The 23256-nt window shown below is 34.6% G+C and overlaps 1 protein-coding gene across 3 annotated transcripts in view; it reads right to left on the minus strand.

The window, feature by feature from the left end:
• Positions 1-338: 338 nt before the first annotated feature.
• The window catches only part of LUC7L (LUC7 like), a 61246-nt gene continuing 38328 nt past the window's right edge, over positions 339-23256 (minus strand). For 2 of the 3 annotated variants that reach the window (XM_051968629.1, XM_051968644.1), the window contains exons 5-11: positions 19511-19621; positions 13643-13786; positions 7494-7670; positions 5963-6051; positions 4324-4353; positions 2929-3093; positions 339-2348 (exon numbers count right to left, since the gene is read on the minus strand). In XM_051968629.1, the coding sequence (XP_051824589.1) occupies positions 2210-2348; positions 2929-3093; positions 4324-4353; positions 5963-6051; positions 7494-7670; positions 13643-13786; positions 19511-19621 (855 nt within the window). In that variant the 3' untranslated portion in view covers positions 339-2209. Of the gene's footprint in view, positions 2349-2890; positions 3094-4323; positions 4354-5962; positions 6052-7493; positions 7671-13642; positions 13787-19510; positions 19622-23256 lie in introns of all 3 variants that reach the window. The other variant, XM_051968638.1, reaches the window with a different exon arrangement.

Here is a 23256-nt window from a genome sequence, read left to right on the forward strand (position 1 = left end):
AGGAAAGTGTGGAAAAAGTGGAAAAGGACCAACCTTTGAATATAATATATGAGGATTTAACTAATCTGCTATCTTTCTTGTTCTATTATAACTTTCTAAACCACATAATTCCCCACTGAATCACTGAGCACTGAGAAAAGAAGACCTAAAGAAGCAATCTTATTGGTAGTTGACGATGGTGTGCTCTTCTGAGTATGCAGTAAATGTCACCTAAATTACAGTTCCCTTGGAATGCAAGGCTTAACAAGATTCAGCTATACATTTGCAAAAATAAAAACAAAGGTCTCCTGGTTAAAATAAAAAGCTAAACAAGAAATTACCCAAGTTCTACACCAAGCGACATAAACATAAATCTTTAATGTGAGTTAAGACTGGCAAGAGAACAGCATATTTTACTTACATTTGTATACTTAGACCAAAACTCCTCATAAGCAAAGGTGCCACAAAAGAAACAACTCCCAGTTGTCATGATATTTGCAAAATGTTGCACAGACAACAAATCGATGTAATGTGGGTTCCATTCTACCACTGCCTTTTTAATGTGGAATCAATTATCAGATGCTTTGGGACATTAGGTCCATTTTGTTCAAGAAAGAGAAACTCACCATGGCCATAGGCCTGTCCTCTCCTTGGGGATTGGGAGTAGGAGGGAAAGGTCCATGGAGGAAGTATTGGGAGTACATGGAAAAGGAGAACCCTGAACATAGTAAAGACTACAAATAACCCATAATTAAAATGTAATAGTTGTTGGAAAAAACAGAATTAGATTCCCGCAATAGCTAAACATGCATCAATAAGACCAAACAGACCAAGAACAGCTTCTGTATCTCCACAGAAACTTAAGGTGGGAAAGCCTATGTTAAAAGGGAAAAAAAAAATTTATTAGAAGCTCAGCTCCTCAAAATTCTCAACACTTAAAACTCAAAAAAAAAAAAAAAAAAAAAAGAGATTTCTTCAGTATCTACAAATAACATGTTCACCAATTTGAAAATATTCATTTGGTTCTAATATAAAATACTTGCTGTATGGGATTAAAACAAATTAACCTGTGGGATAAAATTTAAGAGACTGCAATCTCTTGGCCGCCTCAAGAAATGGAAGAAATCAATTCAGATGAAGAGGTTACTTATGTGGAATCACCCAGTATTTTAAAGAGAAAAAGAAAAAAAAAATTATGCTAACTCTATAAGTCAAGGTGTTCACAGCACCAACTTTTTTTTTTTAGAGTGCCCCTACTGATGAGAATTTCTGAATATATGATTTGATTACATATTGATTTGTCAGTCTCAAATACAAATGGTAAACAAAGAGACTACATTGTAGAGTTCAGGTAATGACACAATCCCACAAAATCTGTGCTCCAGTTGTAGGATTTTTTTAAAAAGGTGTCAACCTGTACTATACAAAAATCAATTCAGCATATGTAGAACTTTTCTAGGTTGAATTCAGGTTTTAACCAAGAAGGATCCAAAGAATAGAGAATGAAGAAAAGAACCAAATTAAAGTCAATCTAATTCTAGTTTTTAAGATGAAATAATTTAAAGTAATTTAGGGCACCCCACCTGTAAAGTACTCAAGGTGCTCCGATTATCTTTCTGAAGCAAAGGTGTACAATAAGGGGCACAGATAATAATATTCTGGATTTGAAGCATCAAATAATAGAAATTCAAAATGAAGAGACCAAATAGTTTAAATTCTTGATTCTTCTGTGTATAAACCTAACAGAAATAGCAAATTCAGCACCAGTGGTAGTAATGTAACTAATAAGTTAGTAAGGTAGCTAATCTTATATAATTCAAGCCTCTGAAAGGTCAAGGTGAATGTTTTCTAAATGTTATAAATTGGGGGACAAAAGGGGAGGAGAGAAAGGGAAGTGGGGAGGGAAGGGGGAGAGAAGAAAATGATTACATTTCTGACCATGGGGCTAACTGCTGCATTAATTAGGGTGAGGCAACCAACAAGTTACATGGGTGTCACTGGCCTATACTGAAGACAATCCATCAGATCAGGTTTTTAAAAATTCTTACTAAACAAAATTCCAGTAAACAGTATGTAACTCTGTATCTCTATAAACTCACAGCTATCTTCAAAACAATAAAAATTTAAAACTACAAAAGATGAGCTGTATTCGGCAAATATAAATGGAAAATTTAGGCTGTGTGTAGAATGTTTTTATCAGACTATTTACAGTGCAACACAGAGTGTGAGTTCAGATCTCGCCAGCTTCTCTTTCTTCTGATCTATTTGAACCAGCGTTGCCATTTGTACCCTCATGCCTTTTTTCAGCAAAGCTCTTTTCCTTCCTCTCTTTATCCTGGGACTTCTCTCTTGAAGATTGATCTCTAGATCTAGGAAATAGAAATACAAATCAATCAGTATACACGGAAAATTTTTGATGGGAAGATAATTTCCCTCCCTACCTATTAGTAAATCACAGATAGTGGGACATAGTAAATCATAGAGATTAAGTCCTTTGTTATGACAAGTCAGGCATAATTTTCCCATTAATTTGATGTCAGAATATTAATGTTCAACTGAGAATTCATGTTTGACCATACTGGCCTCTATTCAAAAGTCTAAGCCTATGACACACACTCACATTCTACTTATTGCCAGGGTAAAGATCTGTTCAAAGTCAGGCAACACTCACAAGAGAGATAACTCCCAGCAATCACATAATGAACTGTTCCATGAACACTGCCTATGCTCTCATTTTTCAAACCCCATTCTGAGTTCCAACTTCTATCCTCTCCTGTGAATTGCCATTCCCATGTTAAATGGGAAAGAATTTTGCATACTGAGTATTTCCAGTAACCTCACACCAACCCACGGCTTGGCTAAAAACTTTTAGGACCCAAAGACCCTGGTAACACAAAGAGAAGGAGCTCACTCCTGGTTGCTGCTACGTGAAGGAGTCAGAGTAGTTACTTGTGTTTCGAACTTCTGTCTCTGGAACCTCGGCGATGACCCCTGCTATGGCTACGTGAGCGGCTGCGGTGTCGCCTATGTCTGTCCCGAGATCGTGACCGGGACTTTCGTCTCTCACGAGAGCCTGACCTTGACCGCCTTCGCCGCCTGTCCCGAGATCGTGACCTAGTGGTGGCAAAAACCCAAAAGCTAAAAATTCTTAAAAGAATGAATACCATAAGAAACATTTACAGAGCATGTGTTTTATATAAATTTCATTTGAACTTCATAACCCAAAGAAAAGTAGATATTTCCCCCTCATGGAAAATGAACAAACAGAAACTAAATGATGAAGTGACTTACCTAAAGGCACACAGCTGATAAATGGCACAGCTAGGTTTGAACTCTTCTCAATCTCTTAATTTAGTATTTTCCCTCACTGTACCTTAATTGTTCTATATAAAAATGAACTGTCTTAAGCACATTACTAGTTCCAGAGCTTTTTAGCAACCTTATAGCTCTTATATAAGGGCCTTGTTGACAAATAGTATCTAATGGGACAATCAAAGCTAAGACAAATATCAAAAAGCTTTCATTTAAAATTTCTTTTTCCAGTTCCAAAATTCTCTCTCTCTCCAACCCCATTCAATGAGAAGGCAAGAAATAAGATATCAAAAAGCATTCCTACACAGCTACAGGAAATAGTTTCCTATGAAAATAATGGTTTTCCACCTACTGCAGAGCTTGAAAAATAAATAGGCACATAGAATAGAGGGGTCTGGGGTCAAAAGACCCGAATTCAAATCTGGCCTCAGACACTTACTAGCTGTGTGACCCTGAGTATGTCATTTAACTGTTTGCCTCATTTTCCTCATCTGAAAAAGGAGCTGGAGAAGGGAATGGTAAACCACTCCAGCATCTTTGCCAAGAACACCCCACAAAGAATCATAAAAATAGGACAGAATTGAACAACGAAGATATTACAGAAGTAATTGGTGCTCAGAATCTTTGATTTTTCAAATCTCCTTTATATTTGGGATTCTGTCACTGATAAATACCCTTGGGTTATTGGCTAATTCATCCTGTCTTCTGTCCTTTTTTATTTATATCTGATGTTCCTTTTTTCATAACTATTTAATATTTCATTTGTAATATTCTATACATCCCATAAAACATTCCTGAAGACTGAGACTGGATAAAATTTTAAATTAAAAAAACTAAGGATAAAACCTATGTGTGTGGAGTTTTCACTCTTATTATGTACAGTAGAAAGTAGAATTCTTGAAGTAAAAAGCATGTCCTCTCACTTATTACCTTGGTCTCTGCTCCTGTTCTTCCTGGTTCCCCTATTAAGTTACCACTATCTCCAATTCACAATAAGAAAAAAATCTCACTATATTTATACAATACACCTACCTTCTTCGATCTCTAGTTCTTGATCCAGACCTAGAAAAAGATGCAAACATTTCATTTTCCACAACCATCATATTGAACTAAATAAATGAACAAATCATATTTATATGGAGCCTCTAGACATATGAAGTGCTTTCCCCACAATTACCATTTGAAGCAGGTGACGTTACTCCCAGTTTACAGAGAATGAAACTGAGTCTGAGTCTTTATTAAAGAGCTTGACTTATCCAGTTACATACCTAGAAATACAGTAGCCAGGACTTTTGACATACATGTTACAATATATGCTACAGTTTATAAAAGAATTATATACTAACTAGCTCCACAAAGAAAATTATATTAAGGTAACAATTATGTTTGAAAATAGTTATTAACATGGCTACCTTGGAAATGTTTTGCATAACTGCATACGTATAAATTCTATCAACAACTTGCTTCTTATTTATAAATAAGGGAGGGAATTTAGAACTTTTTTTTTAAGTTTTAAAAAAAAATTTTTTTAACTTATTTTTTAAAAATTATTTTTACATATAATGGGGGAGAGAGGAGAAATATTAAAAAGTAATGAATCCCTAAAATCCAACTCTACTAAGTGTACCTTTAACAATACCACACTAATTGCATGCTCACTTTAAAAATATTTTCTATTTTTATCTCCTCTTTCTCTGGGGATAAAACATGCAGAGGTGAGATAAGGGATTAAAAAAAAAAAAAAAACAAAAGAAGCCTAAAACTTTTTTGTTGATTTATTGGATTAATGACTTAAAAAGAAAGATTAACTTTAACTCTTTCCCTTTTAAGTATTTAATGTTCTAGGTTAACTGTTCCCTTAACATGTCCTGTCCTGCCTCATTAAATTCACAAGAAATTCCGTAAGATTGGATCATTTTCCTTCCCCATTTCTATCTGCTAAAAGTCTTCACTTTTTTTTTCCAGATCTAGCTCCTCCAAAAAATCCTTCCTGATCTGAAAGACAGCTGTTACCACTGTTGTACTCTAGTACCAAGGGTGCAAAATCTGAGATCAAAACCTAATGATCAAATCCCATCTATCACCTATATCTATTTGCTCTGTGAGCGGGGGAAAAGTTACTTTCTCAAGTTACTTTCTCTGGCCTGTTCTCATCAATAAGATGAAGGGGACTGAATTCAACCTTTATGGTCCTTTTCAATTCTGAATCTTAGATCCCATGTCATCTGTTCACCAGAAAAAAATCTTTCCACTGCTTTTATCTTTACTCTGAGTCATTGTAACATCTATTTGTCCATGTGGATAAATTATGTCCTGCACATTTGATTATAAGCTTTAGAGTGTTTTCATCCCTAGCTCCTAGCAGGAACTTACTAAATTTTGGTTATATTAAATATGTAGAATCTTACTCCTGTTTTCTGGAAAGCTGTTAAAACTGGGGCAGCTAGGTGGTGCAGTGGATAGAGCACCAGCCCTGAAGTCAGGAGGACCTGAGTTCAAATCTGGCCTCAGACACTCAAAATTCCTAGCTGTGTGACCCTGGGCAAGTCACTTAACCCCAATTGCCTCAGCAAAAAAGAAAGAAAGAAAGAAAGCTGTTAAAACCACAAATTTTTCACAACTAGTCTATGTGCCACTTGATTTCCCTCATGGTGTGACTGCTGAAACTCACCTTCTGCCCAGCCTTTCTTCTCGCTCTCGCTCTTCTCTCCTCCTTAAACGATCTTGATTTCTTTTCTCCTGTTTTTCTGCCACTGTTTTCTAAGAGCAGAAACACTTTTAAGATTTAAATACTATAAAATTTTAAAGATAAAAACCCCCAAGAGAATGGCTTTACAAGAATTTAAGGGATTTCTTAAGGGTCTTTATTCTGCTAAATAAAAGATTAAGAAACTGTCATAGAGAAGTCAATTTCTCTTGGTATATTTCACAAATTTATGACGACACAATCAATCCAACAAGTCAATACTTCTAGATTTCATCACAAAAATTTCCCAATTATCTACTTAATATTTCAGTGCTTAGCAAGGTACCTGGCATATAGTAGGCACTTAATGCTAACTGACTCACATTGTTTCAAAGTGAGTCAACTCAACTTCTTAGCAGACTCTATACTTTTCTCTTTATAGCTGTGCTGCTGAAATCTCTGCTGTTGAGTTGCCTGCAAAATCTTACCAATGACCTGTGTTCAAGAGGAAGCATGCTAAATACAAGCACCCAGGGTAAGCACATCTGTAAAACTGTCAGTTTTAACCAAAAAGAACAATCCATTTACAGTGTGGTTGTGAACTATTCTGAGATAGAACAATGATCTATTGAGTATATAAACCTGCCAGCCAGCATAAAAGAAAGCAGGGAATTTTATTCAGAGAAAATAAAACTAAAAAGAGTATATCCTTTAATATTCTCTTCTTGTCCTACTTTCTAAGCAGACTGACACACAGTCCAGCCCTGGGTGATTTGTTGAAGTGGGACAAAAAGACTGTGGTCTCAATATATTAATATGACAACAGGTAAGGTAAAAAAAACCTCTTCATAGACATTCTCTGACCAAAAAAGGTCTGCATCTTAGAAATCAAAAACAAGAGGAAGATCTAGAGTGCTGTGATATACCAGAATTAACAGATTTAGAGAGAAGCTTCCATAAAACCAAAAGTGAACAGAACCTATACTCCGTAGTTACAAAATTATATTAGAATTTTTTAAAACAGAAATTTAAAAAATAGAATAAGGATAGTGTGTCATATGGGGGAAAAAATAACACTGATCTTGCAATCAGAAAGACTTTCATTAGTTAAGGTCCTAGTTCTACTTACTACTTGTGTGACCTGACTCTCAGTTTGGTCCTTACAAAATTGAGTTAATACAGGAACTACTGACCTTGGAAGGTTGCTCTTCAAAGATCAAGCATATGTGAAATACTTTGTTAAAATGTAAAACACTACATAAATGCCTATTAAAAATTACCTGTTTTTTAAAGAAACTTTCAAAGTTTAAAAATTCAAACACGAAAAGATTTAATTTTAAAAACTGGAATGTTAAAAGCCGATTGTTTCAGGATAAAATATTAAGCATCCAGTTACAGAGATCTGTAAGACAAGGTTTCATTTTTTTGATTTGGATGTAATGAAACCAAACATACTCCACAGAAATTGAAAGGAAAGAAAAGACTAGATATTAAACAGATAATATAATGAACTTACCCTCAATTGATCCAGTTTCTCACGAATCTGAATAAATCCCAAGTGTAATTTGCCCCCGAAGTGATCTGCAAGACGACGATCATTATCATGAAGACCCAGATATGCAGAACACACCTCACAAACTCGAAGTTTCTGCTGCTGGAAACTAGATGCTGGCATGGAATTTCGATATTCTTCCTAAGTAGCGAAAAAGGGGAAAAATTGGCTCAAGATTTCAAACTCTTGAATTCCCATCTCTCTTGCATTTCATTAACCACTCTCATTCTTCTGAAATTGTCCTTTATCAGTTTCTTAACCTTTAGTCCCATGATATCCATCCATTCCTACTATTATTTTCCTGGTCATGACTCCCATTCTGATCTCACTTGCTTTCCCTCTATCTAGTCTAATATCTTTTTACAATAATTTCTATAATATGATCTCTTCATTTCACTTTTCATATGTCTAGCTCTACACAACTGTACTCTTATAGTTTATGTTGGGGCAAGTTGATACAAAAGAAAGCTATGACAACAGGGTGTGTGATCTAATTTCACCTGAGCCAGCTACTGAGCAATCCCTTTAATAACTCCCGGGAGTTAAGGCAGCTACCCCAAAACTTTTCTACCCTCTGTAAATACTGTCCACTCTTCCTCACTCAGAGGATGTTCCTTCCTAGTCCAACACAAACTTTTTAATGATAAGGCCCCAATGCTCAGTTAGCTTCTCTTTGACCAGCCTAGCACAGTTCTCATGTCCTGTCTCCTCTGGAAGATGATCATCTTAGTAGAAAAGCCAACCAGTTTACTCAGATTTCAAATATCAACACCGAGTACCTAAGGAAGAAAGTTTCAATGAAAGTAGCAGGGAAGATCTTAAGTATAAAGGAGAAAAGTATCACTGAATGATGGAGCCTTCCACAGAGCTAATGCCTTCAAACATGAAGGATAGATGACAGCTCTACTAAAAACTATCACACAATGATAATACTATTTTTATATATCATTTGTACATTTTACAAAGTATTCCATAAATAGTGAAGAGGAAAAATTTGCCCTGAACTCAGACTAGGTCAGGTATCTGCTGGTTTCTGAATTTTCTCAGCAGTCTGGAGTTGTATTGCTATAATTTTTCTTATATGCTTTTTTAAACTTCTCTCCTTTTCTAAAAGATAATTCTTTTACCTGCAGTCCCTCTGGGATCTTGGTTCTCTCTCTTCTTTGCTCTTTCCCTTCTACCAACAAATATACTCAGCTTAAATCGATACTAAAAATAACCTTTCTATTCCCTGAAAGTTATCATCCCTTTCCTTTCATTTTGACAAAATTGAGGAGTAGTTTGTTTTCTACTTACATATCAACTCACTCATCATTGCTATCATCTAACTTCTACTACAACCATATAAGCTCAAAAGATACTCCTAACTGCCAGAGGACTTTGCCATCATCTTCCACTGCTACCCATACTCTGCTACCAGCAATTTCTTAAGTGCCAAATCTGGTGGTCTTCCCATCACTTCCCCTGGCTAAAAGTACAGCAACTAGTCACAGACTATGAATCAGCAATGCGCTCTCTTTCCAACCTGAACTGGCTCATCCCTTCCTAGGCAATCAACTTAGTCTTCCTATTGGCTCACACATAATACTCCACCATTTCCTATCTCTATGCTTTTATAGAGACTGTTCCCTCAGGCCTAAAATGCATGCCCCCTCCTCTCCTCCATTTCTTAAGAATTTCAATTTATTTCATAGTCAGACCTTCAACTAAAGTCTTGCTCCATCCTCTTTAGCTCCAAGTGTCTTCTACAAACAACAACAAAAATTACTTTGTATTTATTTTATATAGTTACATGTATACATGCTATCTCTCCCCTCCATTGACGATAAGTTGATAGCTAAGTATTATTGCATACCTTGTTCACCTATATATATAAGAAAATAACTCTTGTAACAAGCAAATAATTCTTTTAACTCTGTCCTACAATTTCTGATGCTTCTATTTAATAAATCTACATTTTCCCTGAAAGTTTCTCCTGGGCCCTCTTCTTCAGCATTTCATTCACTCCCAAATCTTAAAATACCACACTGATATATAGAAAAGTGAATCAAATTTATATGTCATTCTCCAATTAATAATCAAAGAATATAAACATGAAGTTTTCAAATGAAGAAATATAGTCACATGGGAAAATGCTCTAATAATGCACTGATAAGAAAAATGCAAACCAAAACAACTGGGGGAGGGAGGAGGAGAACCACTTCATACCTATCAGACTGCCTAAGATATCAGAAAAAGAAATGATAAATGTAAGAGGGGATTGGGGAAAACTGGGACACTGATGCATTGTTGGTTGAGTTGTGAATTGATCCAATCATTCAGGAGAGCAATCTGGAACCCTGCCAAAGGGCTAAAAAAAGATCATAAAAAAGGGTACAGGATCCACATATACAAAAATATTTGTAATAGCTTTTTTAATAGTGGCAAGGATTTGGAAATTGGGGGGATGCCCATCATTGGGAGTGGCTAAACAAGTTGTGGAATACTATTATTCTACAAGAATTGATGAGCAGGCTGATTTCAGAAAAACCTATATGAACTGATGCTCAGTAAAAATGAGCAGAACCAGAATACTGCATACAAAATAACAAGATTATGTGATGATCGACTATGACAGATCTAATTGTTCTCAGCAATACAGGGATGCAAAACAATTCCAATAGATGAAAATGTGATGAAAAATGCCATTCACATTCAAAGAAACAACTAGGGAGTCTGAATATGCAGATCAAAGCATACTCTTTTTACTTTTTCCCCCCCTTTTTTATGATTTTCCCCTTTTGTTGTGAATATGTTAATATGATCAATGTTAATGTATTTAACATGGTTTAACAAGTACATGTACTTGCTGTCTTGGGGAGGGGAATGTAAGAGAGGGAGGGAGGGAGGGAGGAAGGGAGGGAAAGAGAAAAAAGTTGGAACTGAAAATTTTACAAAAATGAATGTTGAGAACTATTTTTACATATAATTGGAAAAATATTAAAGTACCACATTAAGATGCCTAAGAAAAACCTCTTCTTCCAGAGATTTAATTTCACATTCTCAATTTTCTGTTGGATATTTTCATGCTAGTGTTTCACCAACATTTCATTGGAGGGGATGTGGGACAACTGGGATAATAATGCTTTGTTGGTGGAGTTGTGAAATGATCCAAAGATTCTGGAGAACAATTTGGAATTATGCCCAAGGGATTATAATACTGTGCACACCCTTTGACCCAGCAGTGCCATTACTGAATCTGTAACCCAAGGAAATCATAAGGAGGGAAACAGCTCTTTTTGTGGTAGCAAGCTATAAAAAGAGTAGATGCCTATCAATTGGGGAATGACTGAACAAAAATGATGAACAAACTGATTTTAGAAAGGCCTGGAAAGATTTATATGAATTGATGCTGAACAAACAAGTAGAACCAGGAATACATTGTACACAATCACAGCAAGAATGTGCAACTGATTAACTATGGAAGGCTTGGTTCTTGTCAATGGTTCAATGATTTAAAGCAATCGCAATAGATTTTGGACAGAAAATGCTATCAGCACGCAGAAAAAGATCTAATAGACTGATTGTTAATCAACATATGCTGTGTTCACTTCTATTTTTTTATCTCTCCTATGGTTTTTTCCCTTTTGCTCTGACTTTTCTCTCCTAATGTGATTTATAAAGCAATGAATGTGTATAAAAGCAATGTATACTACAATAATAAAAAATGTTTCCCAACATTCCAAAGTCAATATGTTCATAAATGAACTCAACATCTTTTCTCCCAAACTCTTACAGAGCCATTGATTTCTGTTCACTGTACCATATGATCCTTCCAGTCATCTAAGCTCAACCTTCACTATCTTTTCACACAAAGGTTAATGGAAAAGGCTAAGTCAATAATTATCCAAGATCTAATCTTGCATTTTTCCTCATCTCCATTTCTGTTCCCACTGCCAAGATCATACTTTTCACAGTAATTCTTTCTCACTTGAATCATAATCACGGGATCATAGCATTAGACTATCACTATTCAATCAATTTGATGCTACCCAAATGGATATGATTGTGATCTCTCCCTTCCCTGGAGGCCTATAGTACTTTGTTTTTTAATAAAATCTAAAGAATTCTTATTTACTTAAGTTTTCCTACCACAGTTTTTCAAGAGCAGAAATATGAAATTACATCTATCTCTATGTATCTCCTGATGAATAATACCTGATTATTTACCAGATTGCTATGTATTCTAAACTAGTCAGCAAAAAGTATTAGTACATAGCCACTACTTACATGAACCACAACTTTTTGCCAATCACTTTCCTCATCAAGTCAGAATTTCTGCCAGGAAAAAAACTCAGAATGAAAATATTGCCAGAAATTCCAGTAGTTGGTTTTCCCAGCATTTGAAAAAGATTAGCAAAGACTAACAAAATTACCCACACCTGAGAAAGACTGGAAGCATTTGCTTCAGCATGACATAGAGATGGCATTGATGTGTGTTTGTATGCACACATGTACACACAAAGATTGGCTAAACTGGATTCCAAGTAAATCAATTACTACAAATCAATATTACAAAGCTTTCAACTTCCACAGTATGGATGTTCAAAAGTGGCCAGGAACATGACCAAGATTTCAAGACTTGGATCTATCATTCACTGTGTGACATTGGGCAAATCATATCACTGCTCTTAGTTTACCATCCATTAGACTAAGCCAATTATAACTGCCTAAAACTTTCTGTGAACTTTAGTGACTATCACTAAATGACAAAAAACACTGAGGTACTATGAAAAGCACTAAATATAAAAAGGAGTGGGTTTCAGCAGTTGACTCATCTATAAAATAGGGATATTCCTCAGTTTTACAGAGTTGTGAAGCTCAAACAAGATGACAGTAAAAGGCTTTATAAACATAAAATTCTATAGTAACTTAATTTTTTCAAAAGAGTTCTAAATGACAAAGAAAAAATCAAAGACAATGAATGTGAGTAAATGCCCACCAAGCGGGGAGTGACTGAATAAGTTATGGTATGTGAAAGTAATGGAATACTATTATTCTATAAATAAGCTGACTTTAGAAAGGCCTGGAAAGATTTACAGGAGCTGAAGCCAAGTGAAACAAGAAGAACAAGGAATACAGTATACACAGTAACAAGATTGTGCAATGATCTACTATGAAAGACTTGGTTCTTAGCAGCTCAATTAGAAGACTACAGCTCAACCTCTGGGATGGCTGGGGAAAGAAATCTGAGAATGTGCTTCCAGAGATTTCTGAGATTATTCTTTTCCAGAAAAGCATGAACCTTCTTATGTAAGCAGTTCCCATACCTAAAATGTGTACTCACATAATTTAAACAGAGATTGTCTAAGGAGGAATATTTGTGACATAATTCCAACAAGCACTCACACAATTCGTTTGAAGAAACATTACCTTCCAACAATAACTCAATTGTCAAATTGCCACATCAAGAATGCCTTATAATACACTGAAGTTTGTTTCCATATAATCTCTATTAAATGGGCCTATTGCTTCCTTCTATGGCTAAAATGAATAAACTGAATTCTTCTTTTGATGAAAAAAAAATCTGAAAACATATTTCCCAGCCCATCCACCAAACCTCTTTTTACTGTAGGCTAATGAGCTCCAGGTTCCTTCCTTGCAACCCCTTATAACATAGTCATCTTTCTCACACCTTTCAAATACACAGAACCCATTACAGCCCAGCATGGCCTTTCTGAAATAAAGCTTCATTCCTGAACTATACACAATATTCTAGATACGATTTAAGAAAGGGAGAACACTAGCTATTCTCATGCTGGACATGCTAGACACTATATCTAACAACATAAGACTAGAATGCTAGTAATTTTGGTTTTTGCCTACCATGTCAAACTACTTAAAAAGTATCGCTATTATTTATTCAAATAAGTATTTTGAATCAATGGTAGGATGTATAATAGTACAAATTAGTAATCAGCTGACTTCTGTTTTAATCTCAGATTGAGCTTTTTACTAGTCACATTTCCTTGAGTAATGCATAAATTCTTTGAGAGTTTCCATTTTCTCACACACAAAAAGATATATCATCTGCCCTGAAAACTTTATGAGAGTTTTATAACTTCCTAACAAACCTCAGCTTCTTTTTTCTTTGCTCGAACTTTCTCCACTTCCATAAGGATCTTCTGGGATTCATCCACATTTCCTTCTGCTCCCAGCTGTTCAGCTTTAGCAAGCAGTTTGCCAATTTCTTCATTTAGTTCATGTACTTTTTCTGCCTAGAGAAGAAAAAAAGAATTGTAAACAAGTCTGAAAAACTCTGGTCACATTCCTATTGTGTTTCAGAAATGTGTACTCAAGGAGTAGTCATATAGAAGCAATGCCAAGAGTTTTGTTCTTGTTTATTTACATCTTCTATCATATTACTAATTATGGAACTTTTTTTCTTTCTTAAGATAAATATCAATTACTGAAGCTTTAAAGTGTATTCCAGTTTTTCTGCTATTCCCAGTTTAGTTTGTGTTCACAATATCTGTTTTACAAATAAACCTCACCTCAATCATAGCTCAACTTAATTCAATTTTCACTAGTTAACTGTCATAAAAAGTAATCTTTCTAGAGTTAAAACATACAACGAAAATGCACATTGGTTTTCAACATATCATAATAGTAGATTGTAATTTCACCTCAGCACCATTTAATTTTCTTCCCATTCCAAGATAGAAAAACCACCAAAGCAAAAAAGAAAAGGGTAGTACAGCAAAAAAGAACAAATGACTGGGGAATTGAATATGGGTTGAAAAAGCATGTAAAATTGGGCAAGTGATTTCTCAGGTTTAAAATGTCTTGGTGATTGATTACTAAATTCTAATATTCTATGGTGCACTATGCATGTATTTTATTAATTTGTTTCACCATTATACATAATGATTATTTTCAACAGTTTTTACTTTGTATATAACCTTAGCTTTAGAAAAGAATGACAATGTAATGGCAAAGAAAAGGAGAAATGAAATGTGAATTAAAAATTAAATTATAGGCACCTTCTACTGAAAATTTCAGGATACTTTACAGTTGAAAAGAAACACTTTTTTTTTCTGTTCAAAAAAAAAAAAAAAAACAAAAAAAACAAAACAGTTTCATTAACCATAATTTTCCCCAAAGACAAAGAGGTAAAATATATATATTTCTAATGCAGAAATGATAGTTAATTGGTTCACAATATTTACAACTCAAAGGGAAGTATTCAAAGATCATACAAGGTAATATGTAGGAGATCCAGATTTGAACACAATTCCCAAATCTAAATACACCACAATTATTTCATGTCTTAGATTATTTGGGGGAATCTAGGGAGTCCTAAGACAGTAAAATTCAAGGATATATTTATTTTGGACATAATTAAAATATTAGAATAGTTCAAGAATCTGATTTTCACCAGTGTTTCATCTATTCAACACTATCAAAATCAATATTTAATGTGTTCTTCAAGAATTCCTATAGCCAAAAATTTAGTCACCTTTGCCCAAATGTTAATGAATTTTGCTAGTCTGGTCCTCAGAAAACAGCCTATCATTATGATTACCATGAGAAATAGTTAAAAACATGGAAAATCCAAATTTTATTTTTATCATCAGCTATCATTTCATAGATATAGGAAACTCCTTCTAACAATGTCAACTTTACTGCAAATTACATTCTGAATGTGACATTTGTTGTTACCAAGAGATTGTGATCTCCCCAAATGTTATCTAGGACAAAACCACAGCCTGGATTCTAAGGTCAACGACCAGCAAACATATGAATAAGAAGTAGATCTACAAGTTCAATTAACTACTTTTACTACAGCTAGTTCTCCAAGCAACAACTTGGTATAACTCTTCAAATATTTTTTGATCAGTAAAATTTCAAGTCGTGACTGTGGCATGATAAAAAGAATCCCAGATCCTGCAGAAAGACAGGCGTACTGGTGAAGTCATGTATTCAGTAATTTTGCAAAGTAATTAAAAACTTTGCGAAAATTAACTAAAACTTCATACCCTTTGATCCAGAGAGCCCATTTATAAGGCTCTCTTATAGAGAGATCAAAAACACAAAGCAAACTCTTACATATACTTAATATTTCTTGTAACACTTTCTGGGGATGCAAAGAACTAGAAACAATGTTCCCATCAATGGCAAATCAGCTAAACAATGAATAATGAATTTCACTAAGTCAAAAGAAATGATAAACTATTCATAATTTAGAGAAACACAGGAAAATATGTAAAAATTAAGCACAGTGAAAATTGATCAGAACAATATACATAATACAACAACGAAAATACAAAGACTAAAATGAAACAAAACTCCATATGATGGGGTCCAGAGAAGAACTGAGAAAATACTTCATCTTTCCCTCACTACCTCACAGAGGTAGAGGAAAACCATGAATGTGGAATTGCAGCTCATATTATCAAACATTTGATATGTTGGGTGGTTTTACATTAGAATGTCTGGTTTCCTTTTCCTTGTGTGTAAAAGATCAGAAAAGGAAAAAGAAAAAAAAAAACACACACTTTAGCAAAACCAACCAACTTATCAGTCACTTCTCAAAACATGAATATTCCACACCCTTGTTCTCCTATCTCTGCAGTGAGAGGAGGGAGGATACATTTTCTCACCTCTTCTCCAGTTAAAGGAAGGATATATTTAGAAATAGGTGTGTGTGTGTGTGTGTGTGTGTGTGTGTGTGTGTGCGTGCATGTGCATTTAATGCCTATGAGAAGTGAGTCTTGGCACTGCCACTGAATAATTGCATAAAAATTTCTGTTAAAAATTCTTTAATAAGTAATGTTTAAGTAACACTTCCTTTGTCTTTTAAGACAATTCACTTACACTTTTTGGGGTCTCAGTTTTCTCATGTTTTAAAAAAGGGAAGTATGCAAAGGGCTGTAAAACTTATATTCCCTCTGATTCTGCAGTTTTTCTACTCAGGTCTGTATACCAAAAAGATCAAAGGACCCACATGCTCAAAAATGTTTGCAGCAGTTTTTTTTTATAGTGGCAAGGAACTGGAAGCTGAGTGGATGCCCATCAATTGGGGAATGGCTGAGTAAGTTATGGTTTATGAATGTAATGGATTATTATTGTTCATAAGAACATCTGTACGAAATAATGAGCATACCAATTTCAGAAAGGTCTGTAAAGACTTACATGAACTGATGCTGAGTGAAGTGAGCAGAATCAGAACATTGTAAGATAATGTGATGATCAATCTTTTCTTTATCATGGCTTTTTATTTACAAGTTATATGCATGGGTAATTTTACAGCATTGACAATTGCCAAACCTTTTGTTCCAATTTTTCCCCTCCTTCCCCCCACCCTCTCCCCTAGATGGCATGATGACCAGTAGATGTTAAATATATTAAAGTATAAATTAGATACACAATAAGTATACATGACCAAACCATTATTTTGCTGTACAAAAAGAATCGGACTCTGAAATATTGTACAATTAGCCTGTGAAGGAAATCCAAAATGCAGACAGGCAAAAATAGAGGGACTGGGAATTCAATGTAATGGTTCGTAAGCATCTCCCAGAGTTCTTTCGCTGGGCGTAGCTGGTTCAGTCCATTACTGCTCCATTGGAACTGATTTGGTTCATCTCATTGCTGAAGATGGCCACTTCCATCAGAACTGATCATCATATAGTACTGTTGTTGAAGTATATAAGGATCTTCTGGCCCTGCTCGTTTCACTCAGCATCAGTTCCTGTAAGTCTCTCCAGGCCTTTCTGAAATCATCCTGTTGGTCATTTCTTACTGAACAATAATATTCCATAATTATATACCACAATTTATTCAGCCATTCTCCAATTGATGGGCATCCACTCAGTTTCCAGTTTCTGGCCACTACAAAAAGGGCTGCCACAAACATTCGTGCACATACAGATCCTTTTTCCTTCTTTATGATCTCTTTGGGACATAAGCCCAGTAGTAACTAACACTGCTGGATCAAAGAGTATGCACAGTTTGATAACTTTTTGAGCATAGTTGGTGATCAACCTTTTCAACAATAAAGTGATCCAAGGCAATTCCCAATAGATTTTAGAGGAAGTACTATCCACATCCAGAGAGAGAACTATGGAGACTTAATGTGGATTAAATCATAGTATTTTCACTTTGTTGTTTTCCTTTCTTTTGTTTTATTTTATTTTTTCCCTTTTGATCTGAGTTTTTTGGGGTAGCATAAAGAATATGGAAATATGTTTAGAAGAATTGTGTATGTTAAACCTATTTTGTATAGCTTGCTGTCTTAGGGAGGGGAAAAGAGAGGGAGAAAAATTTGGAGCATAAGGTTTTGCAAAGGTGAATGCTATGAGCTATCTTTGCATGTATTTAAAAAAAAAAAAAAAAGAAAGAAAATAAGGGGCAGCTAGTTGGTGCAGTAGATAGAGCACCAACCCTGAAGTCAAAAGGATCTGAGTTCAAATCTGATCTCAGACACTGCATACTTCCTAGCTGTGTGACCTGGGCAAGTCAATTAACCCCAATTGCCTCAGGAAAAACAAAAACACAAAACCCCAAAACAACAATAGAAACAGATCAACAAGTCAGGAAACATTAAGCACTTACTCTGTAAAAAGCTAAAGAAATAAAATATACACTGTGATATCCAAAAAGGGGAGGCAGAAAATGTTTGTAGCAGCCCTGTTTGTAGTGGCTAGAAACTGGAAAATGAATGGATGCCCATCAATTGGAGAATGGCTGGGGAAATTGTGGTATATGAATGTTATGGAATATTATTGTTCTGTAAGAAATGACCAGCAGGATGAATACAGAGAGGACTGGCGAGACTTACATAAACTGATGCTAAGTGAAATGAGCAGAACCAGGAGATCATTATACACTTCGACAACGATATTGTATGAGGACATATTTTGATGGAAGTGGATTTCTTTGACAAAGAGACCTGAGTTTCAATTGATAAATGATGGACAAAAGCAGCTACACCCAAAGAAAGAACACTGGGAAACGAATGTAAACTATCTGCATTTTTTGTTTTTCTTCCCGGATTATTTATACCTTCTGAATCCAATTCTCCCTACGCAACAAGAGAACTGTTCGGTTCTGCAAACATATATTGTATCTAGGATATACTGCAACATATCCAACATATAAAGGACTGCTTGCCATCTAGGGGAGGGGGTGGAGGGAGGGAGGGGGGAAAAAATCGGAACAGAAACGAGTGTCAATATAATGTAATTATTAAATAAAAAATTTAAAAAAAAAAAAAAAAAAGGGGAGGCAGGGCAGCAGTGATGTGAATTTCTATATCTGACCATCCATTGAAAATTTAAAAAGCAAGCCCCATTAAAAACTATCTCCAAATTGATGAATCTCACATCCACTTTTCTGCCTTTACCTTGAAGGTAATAATGTGCATCATGTGGCTATCTTTCTTAACCCCACAAACATTTCCGAGTCTTAAGAGTATTCCTTCAATTTTATCTATTAAGCAGTATTAAATACCTTGTAGATTTCCAACAAATTCTGCCACCTTCTTTCAATTCTGAAATTTTTGAGAACCCTGCTTCTTTCCTCTTCAAGAGAAGAACAAAACTACTAATAGAATTCAAGGATAATTTTTCTTCTTAATTAGGTCATTTTTTCCACATTAAATTTACAGAAGACATTAAATAGTAAAACAGAGCACATTTAGTTATCTTGGAGTTAGTCTACATCTTTTACAAGGCACAATTGATCATTAGATTCCCAAGTGGTGCTTCTGCAATTTATTTCAGTGAGTAAGAAAAATTGACAGATGATATGTACCTTGAAGGACCTTCATCATTATTAGTTAAGAAGGTGATAGTCAGTTTTCATGAATGCTACACATTCTAGATTACTGAACTTTAGACAATTCATTAGACAAGTGATTTTTTTTAAGATGTAAGATTCCAAAAGCTCTTCATTAACAGAAATGTAGGAATTTAATTCAACAATTCATTAAATGATACCTTTGCAGAAACCTCAGCACTGATCTCTTCTTGTGTTTCAGCAAGTCGTTTCTTAGCAAGTTCAGTTCTCCTGTCACATTCTGCAATAAAGGACTCCAGATGATCCATTGCCTGCATTTAAGATAAACAGACAACTATGATCCCATTTTTTCTTGCAACATTTAGAATTTTTTAAAAAGTATAATCTGACGTTAGTTTCTTACTGCTGGGAAGCCGTTTTAAGAGAAAAACTTCAACACATGGTGCCTCCATTTCCTAAAAAATAAAACCCCAAAAACTCTACCTAGATATCTGAAAGAAGCATTTTAGAAGTTTATTTTCTTGTAAATATATTTCTTATCTGTTCTTCAATCTTTTAAAAAAGTGAGCTCAGAAAATACAAGAAATGGTGACCATAATGGGACAAATAATTCAAATGAGGAAGCTGTACTTTATTTTTTAGAAAAAAAATTTATTAGAAAATTTTCAGGAAAAATTAAATATTCCCCAAGATCTACAGAAGATTAAAAGAGAAAATCACAAAGAACTTTTGCTAAAGTTTCATAATGATATATGTAATATATATTATATAAAGATGTGGTAATTCATCCAAAAAACCAATTATTTATTGCTAGGAATAGGATAATTTTAATCAAAAAGGAATAAAATTTGAAAGGAGAAATATTTTATATATATATATAACTGGGAAAAAATGAAAAGATATTATTTCAGATAAATGCTTAAATGATAGATCTCAGTGGAAAAATATCTTCACAGGAATGGACACAAACGGACTAACCAGACAAATAATCAGCATATTATCTTCTATCATATGATCAAAGATTTTGGGCTGAAAGAGTCATTAGAATTGATCCACTCAAAATATCACCTCATTTGACCTAAATGGAAACAACTATCCTAATATAAAATGAACTGCCAAATCAGTTATTGACTAATTTTAATTCTCCATTGTTTTGACTAAAAGTTCAGTACGCCTTTCACTATGCACCATACTACCGGATGATATGCTAAAGGATATTTGAAGTCTTTAACAGCAACACTACTATAAATATTAAAATCAAAGAATTTTAAATATAAGTTATAAATTTAAGCCTATTTTTAAAAAAGTTTAATTTGGAGGATAATGACGAATTTAAATATTCAAATAAAACTACAAAAGGGGGCAATCAGCCATTTTCTATCAAGGTCAGAACTAGGACAAAAGAGATTGAAGTAAAAGTGATTATCTTTCTAATAGGGTGTTTTTTTAATAGAAGGCCAGACCCAGAAAAGCCTTCTTTAGAAGATCTTTAAAGTTACAGATCCTCATTTTCTAGAATAGTTTTAGGAAATAGTCTGAAGGTAAGGGATCCTAATGTTAATATCAATTTTACAATCCCAACTAAATACTAGTCAGTTGAGTTAGACCCCCCCACCCAGTGCTCTGCACATGGTAAAAACTTAATAAATGCTTTAATCAAGTTTTCAATTTTCAATTTTTCAGTGGCTTATATTCACACTACATGCAAAATCTCAGTATATTTTAACTAGAAATTTTTAGAACTCACTTTGCTAATAATACTAAATTACATATCCTCAGATAATATGAATATTTTGCTAACTATTTAAGCAAAAACTCAAGATGATCAAAAAACTAGGCATATATATACATTGCAAACCAAAACCAAATAAAAAATTTTTAAATTTCCAGATATGCTCTTAAATGACTTAAATACACTATATTGTTGATTAAGTTAAATGATTTGACTACTACATAGTTCAGAGCATAATACATGTACACAAGTCATGATTCTTTGGTTAGGAAACATTATTGTCATCACCTTCTTATACTTATTTTCTTATTTCTTCAGCACCTAATACACTTTTTACTCCTACTCGCATATGCTGCTGAACACAACTAGACAAAAGAATACCACAAATTTGTTATCTGATCATACTGGAGAGGCAATCTTTTTACTCCTTCTTGAGTCTGTATCCCACTGTTACAACTGACTGAAAATTTTTCTTCTCTTCTTAAGCATTCACAGTAGCCCTTTCACAAACTCAGCCCAGATACTAAAATAATTTCTAATCTTTATCCAGTTACTGATTCTTTCCCTCCTGAACACAAGAATGCTCAACTCTCTCCTTGTCTTCAAAAAACTATTATCCCATGCTATTGTCTCATATTTTCCTTTTCTTTCACAAAATCTTGTGAAAGACTATCTATACTTGGTGCCTCCTCTTCCTTTCACTTTCTTCTAAACCAAGGATTGTTAACCTAGGGTCTTTACTATCAGAGGAGGTTTATGCAAGTGATGCCATAAAAGTAAAAACAGGCCTCAGCAACACACTGTAACAAGGTGGTGATGGGGGGGAAGAGGGTAAAATACAAATCTAGAGTTGATGATACCTAGGTTTGAAACCTGGACAGTGGTGCCTCAAAGAAAATTGCAATGCTGGAAGTTTGGGGTTAGAAGATTTATGATGCAGGACAGCACCTTGTAGGATATCCACAGTTAGCAAATATAACTTTCATGAAGACCTAGTGAAGGGGACCAGGAAGAAGCAATCAGAGAGAACCAGGAGAAAACAGTATCATAGAAATCTAGATAAAGAAATATCAAGAAAGAGAACCAGGAGAAAACAGTATCATAGAAATCTAGATAAAGAAATATCAAGAAGCATGATCAACATTGAGAAAAATTTCAGAGAGGTCAAGAAGGAAGAAGATTGAGAAAAGGACATTAGATGGGAGAATTTAAGAAGTAGCATTGGTAACTTTGTAGGGAGCAACTGTAGTTGAATGATGAAGGTAGAAGCCAAACTACTGAAAGTTAAAGATGGGGCAGCTAGACAGGGCACTGGCTCTTAAGTCAGGAGGATCTGAGTTCAAATTCAGCCTCAGACATTTAATATTTCCTAGCTGCATGACCTTGGGCAAGTCACTTATTCCCAATTACCTTGCCAAAACAAAGAGAGAAGTGGAAGTACTAATTGTACATGATTTCCTTAAAAAATTTAGCCATACAAGGAATTGAAAACTGAGTGGATGTGAATGGTTGAATAAATTTGGTATATGAATGTTAAGAATATTATTGTTCTATATGACCAGCAGGATGATTTCAGAGAGGTCTGGAGAGACTTATATGAACTGATGCTGAGTGAAATGAATAGAACCAAGAGAACAATGTACACAGCAAAAAGACTGATTATATGATGATCAATTCTGATGGACGTGGCTCTTTTCAACAACGAGGTGATTCAGATCAGTTCCAATGGTCTTGTGATAAGGGGAACCATCTACACTAGAGAGAGGCCTGTGCGAATTGAGTGTGAATCACAACACAGTATTTTCACCTTTTTTGCTGTTGCTTGCTTGCTTTTTTTCTCATTTTTTCCCCTTTTTGAGCTTTCTTGTGCAGCATGACAATTGTAGAAATGTTTACACATATTAAACATATATTGGATTATTTGCTGTCTAGGGGAAGGGAGAAAGAGAGGAAAAAATTGGAACACAAGGTTTTGCAAGGGTGAACATTGAATATTACACAGGTTTTGAAAATAAAACACTGTGATTAAAAAAAAAGAATTTAGCTACAAAATGAAAGAAAAACACAAGATGAGAATTTCTGAGGATAGGGAAAACACAAATGTTTGTAGGAAAGAAGCCCATAGACAAAAGGAGATTAGAATGACAGAGGAAACAATCTATTAGAGAAGGGATGGAATGTGACCATTAGTGCAAGAAAGAGGATTAGCCCTGG

Source organism: Antechinus flavipes, chromosome 1 (assembly GCF_016432865.1).
Source record: "Antechinus flavipes isolate AdamAnt ecotype Samford, QLD, Australia chromosome 1, AdamAnt_v2, whole genome shotgun sequence".
NCBI classification, from domain to species: domain Eukaryota; kingdom Metazoa; phylum Chordata; class Mammalia; order Dasyuromorphia; family Dasyuridae; genus Antechinus; species Antechinus flavipes.